General features: G+C 36.3%; 1 protein-coding gene across 2 annotated transcripts in view; it reads left to right on the forward strand.

The window, feature by feature from the left end:
* Window positions 1-12,505, forward strand: part of SLC44A5 (solute carrier family 44 member 5) — a 137,174-nt gene that overhangs the window by 112,637 nt on the left and 12,032 nt on the right. For both annotated transcript variants that reach the window (XM_087448899.1, XM_087448904.1), the window contains exons 12-16: window positions 1,742-1,841; window positions 3,976-4,068; window positions 4,506-4,593; window positions 5,083-5,345; window positions 5,875-5,969. In XM_087448899.1, the coding sequence (XP_087305025.1) occupies window positions 1,742-1,841; window positions 3,976-4,068; window positions 4,506-4,593; window positions 5,083-5,345; window positions 5,875-5,969 (639 nt within the window). The remainder of the gene's footprint in view (window positions 1-1,741; window positions 1,842-3,975; window positions 4,069-4,505; window positions 4,594-5,082; window positions 5,346-5,874; window positions 5,970-12,505) is intronic.

Genomic DNA, 12,505 nt, shown 5'->3' on the forward strand with positions numbered 1-12,505 from the left:
TTTCTGCTATTAATTATCCCAGTCTCCTCCTCTGTGAAGTTGGAGTTCTACCAGCTTCTCTACCGAGTTTCAAAAAATGTGTTTCTATTGTTCACTCTTATTCAAATAAAAAGAAGCAATATAAGATATAAATTCAAAAGACAGCTAAATTCCTCTAATATAAGCATTTTGAATATGTAATTTTGTAAAGGTAGAAATTTAATATGCAATGTTCCTCAATGCAATTTCAGAACATAAAGTTCTGATATATCTCATTCTTAGGTTTGTCCAAAGAAGATGATGATTTTAGCTTAATATGGCTATATTCCACAGTTTTGGACTCAGTTTGGTGTTTTAAGAGAATCAAATGTGCATTAAAACATAAATACATAGTTTAATTAAAAGAAGATGTGGTGGAGAGATGATACATTACTAAGATCTTCCCACATATCTGGGTTAACTGATTTCTACTTACTTGGAGATGTTAACTGATATGTAATGTAACATGAGAATCTTAGTGGTATAATAATAGAATGAAATAATACTTCACAGAGCAGAATAACTATCTAGCAAGGATATTATAGAACAAATTCTTTCACAGGTGGATATTTAATTTAACTTTTCATTAAGTTTTTTTTATAATTTCAGATTCTATTATTAGCAATGCTATATTTCCCTAATTTTAAGATCCACACCTTTTCACTTTTTTAACATCTCTGAAGTCAGGATGTATCTTATAATCAATAAATAGACATTTAATGAAGGATATCTTTACTGTTCCTAAAAAGATATTACTAAATTAAAGATATGTCTTAGAATTGAGGAAATACAGTAATTAGGACTATTTGGCTTCAAGTAAAAAGAAAGTAATTCAAGCTAGCTGAAAAGAAAAGAAAATTGGAACAAGCTGGGGACAAGGCAGGGGTATTTTTTATAACAATATACAAGTGTCTCAGCAAACGCTGAAAAGCAGAGAAGCAGCTGGATTTACAAGTGTACTTGAATCCAGGGAACAGAAAGCCAAAAAGCACCCAAGGTTTCATCTCCTTGCTCTCTTTCTTTATACACATATACTTCATTCTTTCTTTGTAGATTCACTTACTTCATGTAAAGATGGTTTTGACATAGTTCATTAAGTTTGTGTAACTCTTAGTTCAAGAGGTTTATAAACTTCAACTCAAAACTGAACTAAATTCCCTTAGTTCTACTTCTGAGACTTTTCTGAGACAGCTTGGGTTGGGTTTACATCATGATTCCGTCAATGGTAGCCATGAAGGGTAGAGTCACAAAATAAAAATATGGCAGCCAAGGGCCTGCCCTGTCAATCACCAAGAGGAATCAATTAAGAGGCATTGCATGCAGGCTGGGCAGCTCAAAAAGTTTCTTCTGTAATGATTCTCTTACTCAATGAAGTAAAAATGAAAACATCTAAACTAGAGCTGCCTAAAGCAGCCCTTCCTTCTATGCCTATTTTCCCATTTCTACAAATGGTGTGAAATGTTTCCGTAGATAAGACGAAGCCTGTCCAGCTGAGTTCTCCAAACTCTAGCTAAAGGTTTTAATCTAGATTTCTTAGCATTTCTTGGAGATTTTGAAAGCGAATTTCTAAGAGTGGCATATTTTGAGAGGTAACACTGCTTAAATTATGAAGTGTCAGAACTGGCAGAAATAATCGTGAAGCTCAGTCCTAACTTTTGCAGAGAAAGTTTGTTTTCTGGATTGATTTGTACCACACACTAATTTTTTTTTTCCCTGTTTAAAGTGATAATACTCAGCATCCTTGAAGTGACTGTCATCGTTATGCTGATCTTCCTCAGGGAACGAATCCGCGTCTCCATTGCCCTGCTGAAGGAAGGGAGCAAGTAAGGCCCTGGTAGAGAAACTCACATAACATGTATCAGTAGTCAAATCAGACACTGCCTATTGCATAGATGCCCAGACTATGTTCCCTTTAAGAAGACTTGTTAAAGAAATCTTCTTTCCATTTAAGAAGACTTTTCAAGTTCAGATTCTGCCACTTATTAGAAAGGTCGTGCTAACCAGTCCTTCAATATCCCCAAATCTTAATTATCATAGAGTAAAATAAGGCCAAAACCTGTCTAGTCTATGTATTAGCATTTTTTTTAACACCAAATGTATGTTAGGAGAATAAGGTATGTTAAAGTAAGCTATAAAGTGCTATATAAAAGTTAGTTCTATTACATGTTGTGGTATTCCCATACTGAGTCATATGTTAATATTAATGGTTGAGATCATTTGCAGAACTTTAAATCACCATAATTCTATAAATTCAATTATATGCTATTACTTTTTCTGTATGAGTGACAAAATTTGCTAATAGAGAGAATAATTGATCCTGGCAGCACCAGACTACACATTTTGTATCTACAGCTCTTAATTCAGGAACACTTTATACCCAGAGCCATTTTTATTAAAAAGCGCTACAAAATAAACACTAAATTTTTCATAAAATTCATGCTGGCAGGTAATAACAGCTACAGTTTCCAAACTATTCCCAAAGGTCACTTGAGGGCAATGCTTGAAACTTTTGAATAATGGATGGAAGAAACAAGGAAAGCATTACAACAAAACCAACAGACCATGCTCTAAATTTAGAATGATGGAAACTGACTTGTTAATGACTAAGGACCAAATTATTTTAAATAGTGCTTAAGGATTATTTTAATAAAATTGTCGTCTATAATAATAATAATACTGCCACCCGAAGCCAGTGGTTTAAGTAGTTAACAAGCAGTTTGTTAAATTAAACTCTCTTTCCTTCCCACAATAACTGAAGCCCTATCATTAGCCACTGAAAACTACTGATTTGCTGGGTTTATTTCTTAAATAATAAGATATTGTGCAATTCACTGTAACTTGCCACTGTTAAGCCTTTAAATGTGTGTATGCGTAAGTGTGTGTGTGTGTGTGTGTGTGTGTTAAAGGGCCAATACAACTGCGTCAGGTTGATAGTTTGCTCAAAGGTAAATAAGAGCTGGAATAAATAGGTGTGAGAATTACAGGTTAGACATAGGGATGCTCAATAATTCACTGAGCAGCAGTGGCTGGAGAAAGGAGAGAAGAGCATGGTTCAAATGGTGAAATGAAGAAGTAACAAACGCAAAAGGAATCCAAGATATGTCAAGTGCAGTAGGAGTGGAAATAGTTCCATCATAGTTCTCAGTGGCTAAATCAAACAGTGTTGGGTTTAATGCAGTGTTACATGCTGAAAAGATGATTCAAAAGTAGTTAGAAACAGGGCAACTCAGATAGTGAACAGAAACCATGTCTTATGAGGAAACAACAAAGAAATGATTATCCCGGAGAATAAAAGAATAAGGAGTTACTTGAAGGATTGTTTTGTGGGAAAGTCATTTCTTTTCTTTAGTCATTCATTTTTCTTTAGTCAATTCTTCTCCAGAAAGTAGTGATATGAGTTATGGGCAGGCAGATAAAGAAGAACTTTCTAATACTTTGGTCATTAAGAAAATAGAATAAACTGTGTTGTATAAAAGTAAGTTTCCCTTACTCCATGTGGTCACCAGAAGCTAGGGAACACATTTTGAAGATAGGACAGAAGGGATTCCTGAATTAGGGAGGGATTCTCACGTTTGATCAGATGATCTTCAAGATCCTCTCCATTTTAAAAGTCTAAGAATCTACACAAAAGGAAGAAATATTGTGATTGTAATGTATCAAATCTTTATGAGTTAGGCAGAAATAATCAAAGAAGAGAAAGTTAGGGGAACTTTTGGCAGGAATCAAACATGGGCATTGAAAGAATGCGTCTAACTTACTAAAAATAAATAAGTAAATAAAAGTTTAAAACCAACTAAGAACATGCCAGAATGGTCAGTAAAAAAGAGTCCATGGTTATTACCACTGTTCTTAGAAGTAATTCAGTCTGAGGCTTATTTCTAGTTTTAACAGACAAAAAATTAATTGAGAAATTATAGCTCTAGATCATTTTGAATTTCAACTTTTTTTTTTTTTCAGAGCCATTGGATACATCCCCAGTACATTAATCTATCCAGTTTTAACCTTCATTCTCCTCTCAATCTGCATTTCCTACTGGGCGGTGACAGCAGTGTATCCTTGGTGATTGATCTTGGGTCCACACGACTATTCAGGAACCAGGAGTTTGTGTCCATTGTTTTCCATCCTGGGAAGACCCGGAACATCCTAAAGAAATAACTGATTTTTTTTTTTGCCAAGCTCTAAAAATGTTTCAGTCTACTGATTGAATTTCCCCTCAAAGAGGTCATATGGTAGATTTTTATTTTGTCTCCACGTGTGGTACTTTTCCTTGGCGATAACCTAAGAAAACTCCCATATATTTTACTGTTTTAAGGGGCCACTCAGTGCAGCTGACCCATGTTATATTATTCTGGGTCTGAAAAATGGATGAATTATTAAAATATTAGACGTTTATTAAGGTTAATCTCTCAGTGGACTTTTGAGTTATTTGTTGTCCATTTACTTCCAACCTACCAGGAAATAATTGAGCCTTAACAGAGTCCACTCAGTTACTTGGCTACATCAGGGGTACCCACATACAAAGTCATAGCCCCAGAGGGGCAATGCGAACATGAAAATAAAACCTGTAACCCAGAGGTAAGTAAAAGAAACTCTGTCTTGTACTTACTTCAGTACAGAACTCGACTACATTTCCAGTGGTAGGGATCATCCTGAAATAGAGAGCCTGTGCATTGATGGGGATCACTGTCAAGAAGGGGAGGGTGGGTCAGGTGTTAGCAGGAGAGCACTGAAAATCGTGGGTACAATAGAGAGAAGGCACTATTATTTCCTGAGCTCGTTTGTCCTGTCATAAACCCAAGAAGCAGGCATAGTCAACAGCAACACTAATAAATGTGAAATTATAGTGGGTGTAGAGTCATGGACATATGATGAAAAGTGAGATACTTTCCAGAGCTCATTAAAGAATTATATAAAGTGATGTGATAGAAAATAGGAATAACAGCAGAAGCTAAGGGGGAAAAAGCAAAACATGCGATTGGGGGCTACACAAGAGAAGGCAGGGAAGGTGTTATCTTGGAATGGCATTTAATATTCTATTATCCATGTTATTGTTTCTGAGTGCAGATTTTTAATACAACTCAAATTGCCAAAGCTTGCCCTGGATCTCACTGTAACTTTGCTTCCTATGGTGGAAAGAGCCTGTACCATCGATACATCACTACTTTCCAGATAGTCAATCTATTTATCTTTCTCTGGCTTATAAACTTTATCATTGCATTGGGTCAGTGTACCCTTGCTGGTGCCTTTGCTTCGTATTACTGGGCCTTGAGAAAACCAGACGACATCCCACCGTATCCACTTTTTACTGCATTTGGAAGAGCCATACGGTAAGTTCCACAGTGAACCCTACATCTATCTTCTCAGTTATGTTTAGTGTGCCTATAATTCAGTCTTGTGCTTATAATTCAAATGGCAAGGTACAAACGAGGTCAAAGGTATGATTCAACATCCATGGATGTGCATTGGCTTTGTCTGGTTTTATAGCCCCAGTTTTACAATCCCTACCCAGGCCAATATCCTTCTAAACGCCTTATGTTACCGGAGAGGAGACAAGGTAGAGGAGGGCACCAATTTAAAGATTAAGGGTTAACTTGGCTCTGCCTCTCCATTGCTTAGCTCAGACATCCTATTTTATGATGACAGGCTATTGGTATCATTTTTGCAGATGAAGGGCAAACCAGATGTATATGGTTGAAAATCCTCCGTGGAGACCTTTATCCATCTGAACAGAGAGCATAAGAAGCTCTGTCCTAGCGGCCCTTCTGTAGATCCCTTTTACCTCTAAAAATTAACTAACATCCTGTTAGTTAATAGTAAAGATATTTCAACTTTTATTCTCACTGTATCTTTTCCCAGGTATCACACAGGATCCCTAGCATTTGGATCTTTAATTCTTGCATCAATTCAAATGTTTAGATTGGTCCTGCAATATTTGGACAACCGTCTTAAAGGTAAGATTCCAGAATTCATCTTTTCTCAGACTTCCTGACTCTGTGAAAAGAATAGATGGGGGCAGAGGGTTGGGGGAAACATGGTGACTGTAGCTTGGATTAGAGTAGTAAGGAGAGAGGTGGTCAGACTGGGGATACTTTTAGAAGGAAAAGGCAACAGGACTTGCTGAGGGATTGGATATGGAGTCTGGGGAGCGAGAGGCACAGTGGTGAAGAAAAGAGAAAAAGTGTGTGATGCTATTTACTAAGGTGTGGAAACCAAGAGAAGCAAATTTCAAAGAAGAGATTAAAAATTGTGGTTTTGAAGTGTTAATGTTGAGAAGCGTAGTGGAGATGTCAGGCAGTTCCAAGTCTAGAGCTCCGGACAGGTCAGGCTTAAAATATAAATGCGAGTGTCATCACATAAATCTTCATACATGACACATATACTTTACAAACACACAAACTTTGCTTAGAATGCACTTTAAATGATTTTATTACTAATTGCCAAAACAATCTTGAAACAGAACAAACTTGGAACATTCACATTTCCTGATTTCAAAACTTGATACAAAGCTACAGTAGTGAAAACAGTGTAGCACTGATCTAAAGACAGACATATAGACCTGGAATAGAATAGAGAGCCCCAAATAAACCCTCACATATAAGACCATTCAATGGGGAAAGGACAGTGTTTTCAACTAATTTTATTAGGAAAACTACATGCAAAAGAATGAAGTTGGACCCTTACCTTACACCATATCAAAAATTAATTCAAAATGGATCAAAGACCTAACCATAAAAGATAAAACTCTTAGAAGAAAGGATAGAAGGAAATCTTCATGACGTTGGATTTGATCATTTCTTAGATATGACACCAAAAGCACAAGCAATAAAGAAAAAAACAGACAAATTAGACTTCAAAAAATAAAAAAATGTTTGTGCACCAAAGGACACTATCAAGAGAGTGAAAAGACAATCCACAGAATGGGAGAAAATATTTGCAAATCATATACGAGATAAGTGACTAATATTCAGAATATGTAAAGAACTTCTACAACTCAACAACAAACAACCCAATTTAACATGGGCAAGGGATTTTTTTAATTATGTAAAATTTTTTTTCAGCTTTATTGGGGTTTAATTGACAAAATTGTAATATATTTAATGTATACAACATAATGCTTTATATACACATACATTGTGAAAAGGATTCCCACATTCAAGGTAGTAAACATATCCATATTTTATTTATTTACCTTATTTACCTTTTTTTTTCTTTTTCCTTTTTTGGTGTGAATGCTTGAATTCTACTCTCTTTGCAAATTTCAATTATACAATACAGTTACCACCATTCTACACTCTGTTTCTATGAATTCAACTTTTTTTTTAATTCCACATAAAAATGATACCATGCCTGTTTGTCTTTCTCTGTCTGGCTTATTTCACTTAGCATAACGCCCTCCGGGTTTATCCGTGTTGTTCAAAAAGCAGGATTTCCTTCTTTTTTAAGGCTGAATAATATTCCATTGTGTATCTATACCACATTTTCTTTATCTATTGATCCATTGATGGACACTTAGGTTGTTTCCATACATTGAATATTGTAAATAATGCTGCAATGAACATGAGAGTACAGATATCTCTTTGAGATAGTGATTTTGTTTTCTTCCAACATATACACAGAAGTGGAATTACTGGATCATATAGCAGTTCTATTTTTAATTTCTTGAGGAGTCTCCACACTGTTTCTCTAGTGGATGCACCAGTTTACATTCCCACCAACAGTACAAGAGTTGCCTCCTCACCACTTGCTGTCTCTAGTTTTTTCATAATAGACATCCTAACAAGTGTGAGGTGATATCTCCTGGTTTTGATTTGCGTTTCTCTAATGATTAGTAATGTTGAGCACCTTTTCATGTACTTGTTGGCTGTTTGTATGTCTTCTTTGGAAAAAATGTCTCTTCAGGTTCTTTGCCCACTTTTTTATTGGATTATTTCTTTTTTTGGTATTGAGTTCTATGAGTTCCTTATATACTTTGGATATTAACCTCTTATCACATATGTGGTTTGTGAATATTTTCTCCCATTTCATATGTTGCTTTTTCATTTTATTGATGATTTACCTTTCTGTGCAGAAGCTTTTTAGTTTGATGTAGTCCCATTTGTTAGCTTTTTTGCTTTTGTTGTCTTTGCTTTTAGTGTCAAATCCAAAAAATCATTGCCAAGACCAATGTCGAGAGGCTTATCCTTATGTTTTCTTCTAGGAGTTTTATGGTTTCAGGTCTTACATTCAAGTCTTTAATCCATTTTGAGTTGATTATTGTGTAGTTGTAAGATAAAGGTCCAATTTCATTCATTTGTATATGGATATCCAGTTTTCCCAGCATGATTTATTGAAAAGATTTTCCTTTCCCCATTGTATATTCTTTGCTCCTTTGTCAAAAATTAATTGACCATATATGCATGGGTTTATTTCTGACTTTCTATTCTGTTCCATTCATCTATGTGTCTATTTTTATGCCAATACCATACTTTTTGACTACTATGGTTGTAATACAGTTTGAAATCAGGAAGTGTTAATGCCTTCAGTTTTGTTTTTTGTTGATTGCTTTGGCTATTTGGAGTCTTTTGTGATTCCATACAAACTTTAGGATTGTTTGTTCCATTATTGTGAAAAATACCATTGGAATTTTGATAGGGATTGCATTGAATTCATAGATTCTTTGGGTACTATGAATATTTTAACAATATTAATTCTTCCAATCCATGAACATGAAATATTTTCCATTTATTTTTGTCTTCTTCAATTTCTTTTTTCAATGGTTTACAGTTTTCAGTGCACAGGGTATTTTATTGTTTTTGATGCTGTTGTAAATGAGATTGTTTTCTTAATTTCTCTTTCTGATAGTTGTTAATGTATAGAAATGCAAATGGTTTTTGTATATTGATTTTATATCCTGCAACTTCACTAAATTCATTTATTAGTTCTAATAGATTTTTGGTGAAGACTTTAGGGTTTTCGTTTTATTTTTTGTTTTTTTTTTGTTTTTTTTTTTTGCTGAGGAAGATTCGCCCTGAGCTGACATCGGTGCCAGTCTTCCTCTATTTCGTTTGTGGGACTCCGCCACAGCATGGCCACCAATAAGTGGCGTAGGTCCACACCCAGGAACCGAACCTGGGCCACCGAAGCAGAGCAGGCCAAACTTAACCAAAAGGCCCCAGGGCTGGCCCCAGGGTTTTCTATATATAATATCATGTGATCTGCAAACAGAGACAGTTTTACTTCTTCCTTTCTGATTTGAATGCCTTTTATTTCTTTTTCTTGACTAATTGCTCTGACTAGGTCTTCCAGTACCATGTTGAATAAAAGTGGTGAGAGTGGGCATCCTTGTCTTGTTCTCGATGTGAGAAGAAAGGCTTTCAGTTTTTCACCATTGAGTATGATGTTAGCTGTGGGCTTGTCGTTTATGGCCTTTATTTTGTTGAGGCCTTCTCAACCACTTTGTTGAGAATTTTTATTACGAAAGAAGGTTGAATTTTGTCAAGTGATTTTTCTGTGTCTATTGAGATGATCATATGATTTTTATCCTCTATTATGTTAATGTGTTACATCACATTTATTGATTTGCATATGTTGAAACATCCTTGCATCTCTGGGATAAATCCCATTTGATCTTGATGTATGATCCTTTTAATGCACTGTTGAATTCATTTTGCTGATATTTTGTTGAGGATTTTTGCATGTATGTTCATCAGGGATATTGGCCTGTAATTTTCTTTTTTGTAGTGTCCTTGTCTGGCTTTGGTATCAGTGTAATGCCAACCTTATAAAATGAGTTTGGAAATGCTCCCATCACTTCTCTTTTTTGGAAGAGTTTGAGAAGGATTTGTGGTTATCATAAGGCTTACATAAAACATCTTATAGCTATAACAATCTTTTTTAAGCTGATAATAACTTTAAGTGCATACAAAAGCTCTACATTTTTACACTCCCTCACATTTATGCTACAATGTTTTTGATGTTATAATTTACATCTTTTTATATTGTGTAAACATTACCAAGTTATTGTAGTATAGTTAATACTTCGTCTTTTAATCTTTATACTAGAGTTATAAGTGATTTTCCCACCACCATTACAATTTTAGAGTATTCTGAATTTAACTATATATTTACCTTTACCAGCAAGTTTTATACTTTCATATATTTTCATTTTACTAATTAGTATCCTTTTGTTTCAGCTTAGAGAACTCCCTTTAACATTTCTTGTAAGGCTGGTTTAATGGTGATGAACTTTTTCAGCTGTTGTTCGTTGGGAAAACTCTTTATCTCTCCTTCAATTCTGAAGGACAACTTTGCTGTGTAGTGTTTCTTGGCTGGGAGTTTTTTTCTTTCAGCACTTTGAATATATCATTCTATTCCATTCTGGCCCAAAAAGTTTCTGCTGAAAAAAACTTGCTGATATTCTTATGGGGTTTCCCTGATATGTAGCAAGTTGCTTTTCTCTTGCTGCCTTTAACTGCCTTTTAACTTTTGAAAGTTTAATTTTATGAGTCTCAGTGTTGGTCTCTTTAGATTTATCTTTTATAGTGTTCTTTAAGCTTTCTGGATCTGGATGTCTGTTTGTTTCCCCAGGTTAGGGAAGTATTCAGCCATTATTGCTTTGAATAAGCTTTCTGCCCCTTTCTCTCTCTTTTCTCCTTCTGGGACCTCTATAATGCATATATTTGTCTGCTTGATAGTGTCCCATAAGTCTCTTAAGCTATCTTCACTTTTTTCATTCTTTTTGTTCCTCTAATTGGATGAATTCCAGTGTCCTTTCTTTGAGTTCATTGATCCTTTCTTCTGCTTGATCCAGTCTGTTGTTGAACCGCTCTATTGAATTTTTCACTCCATATTCTTCAGTTCTATGAATTCGCTTTAATACTTTTATGTATTTTCTATCTCTTTGTTGAAATTCTCACTTTGTTCATGCATTGCTCCCCTGATCTCAGTGAGCATCTTTATGACCATTATTTTGAACTCTCTATCAGGTAAATCACTTACCTCCATTTCATTAAGATCAGTATCTGGAGATTTATCTTGTTCTTTTGTTTGGAACCTATTCCCTTGTTTCTTCAATTTTTCTTGACTCTCTATGTTGGTTTCTGCACATTAAATGAAACAGCCACCTCTCCCAGTCTTAACAGACTGGTCTCATGTAGGAGATAAACTTTGTCAATCAGCCTAGCCCAAGCTTCTGGTTCTTTCAAACCTATATGATCATCCTAGCCACCATATTTCTTCTTAGTGGCTCCTGATAGTTGAAGGTGTGCCAAGACCGGTCAGTGTCCCAAAAGGGAGAATCGTAGTCAGAACCTAGATACAGGCTGATTAGAAGCCAGACCCTCAGGTGGCAGCTGGGAAAATATGTAGTTAAGTCCCTTTCAGGGGGAAACTGGGAGGTGAGTGTTTTTGCCTGCACTCTCCACACTGAGCCAGGGTATATAGCCACATTTTGGGGAGAGGGGTGCTTCTGCACCATTTAAAAACTGCTTCTTTGTTTGATGTAATCCTGTGGGACTTGTCAATGCAAGCCTCATTGGCTATCAAAGCCAAAAGAAGTGAGGATCATCCCTCAGGCAGCAGCCACAAAAGCTGGGGCACCAGGCATGTGTACAAGTTCCCTCCAAAGAGATGTTGGTGACCTGGTTTTATAACTGCAATCAGCTTGAAGGAGAGGATGGTAGAAGTGCCCAGGGTTCCCCAGGCCTCCATAGAGGATCACAGCTAGCCCCTAGACACATGCAAATTAAAGCCAGACCCTCCTTCGGGCAGCGGGTGGCAAAGTATGCAGTCAGTCACCTTCCAGGGAAAGCCTAGAAGATGGGCGTTTTTGCCTGCTCTCTCTGAGCTAAGCCCTGGGGGATAGCCGCAGCGAGTGCTAGCATTTGTGCTTATTAAGAACTGCTTCTTTGTTTTCTATAGTCCTGTGGGACTTGTGGATGCAAGCCTCATTGGCTTTCAGAGCTAGGTGTTTTAGGGGCCCATCCCTTGTGGGAGCCTTAAAAGTTTGAATCCTAGATATGCTGTCCCAACCCTTCACTCCTCAGGGAGAAGCTGAGAGTTGAGGGTGTCATCCCAATTGTATGGCGCTGTGTCAGGGGTGGGGTTTATGGTGAGTGTGTCTCAGCTTTTCTTACCTGTTTCAATGTGGGTGTTTTCTCAGTTACCTGATATGTAGGAGTCACTCAACTGGCTTCTGGATTTCTCTCAGAGGAAATTGCTCCATGTGTAGCTGTACATTCAGTGCGTCTGTGGGAGGATGGAAATTCTGGAGCCTTCTATGTCACCATCTTGGTCCTTCCCACAAAGAATTTGCATATACTTTGCTCCAAAGAAGATATACAAATGGTGAATAAGCACATGAAAAGATGTTCAATATTAGTCATTAGGGAAATGCAAATCAAAACCATAATGAGGTACTACTTCACACCCGTAGAATGGCTACTATCAAGAAAACAGAAGATAACAAGTGTTTGTAGGATTAGGATAAATTGGAACCCTTGTACATTGC

This window comes from Ceratotherium simum, chromosome 2 (assembly GCF_057802395.1).
Source record: "Ceratotherium simum simum isolate JZ-2026a chromosome 2, ASM5780239v1, whole genome shotgun sequence".
Lineage (NCBI taxonomy): Eukaryota > Metazoa > Chordata > Mammalia > Perissodactyla > Rhinocerotidae > Ceratotherium > Ceratotherium simum.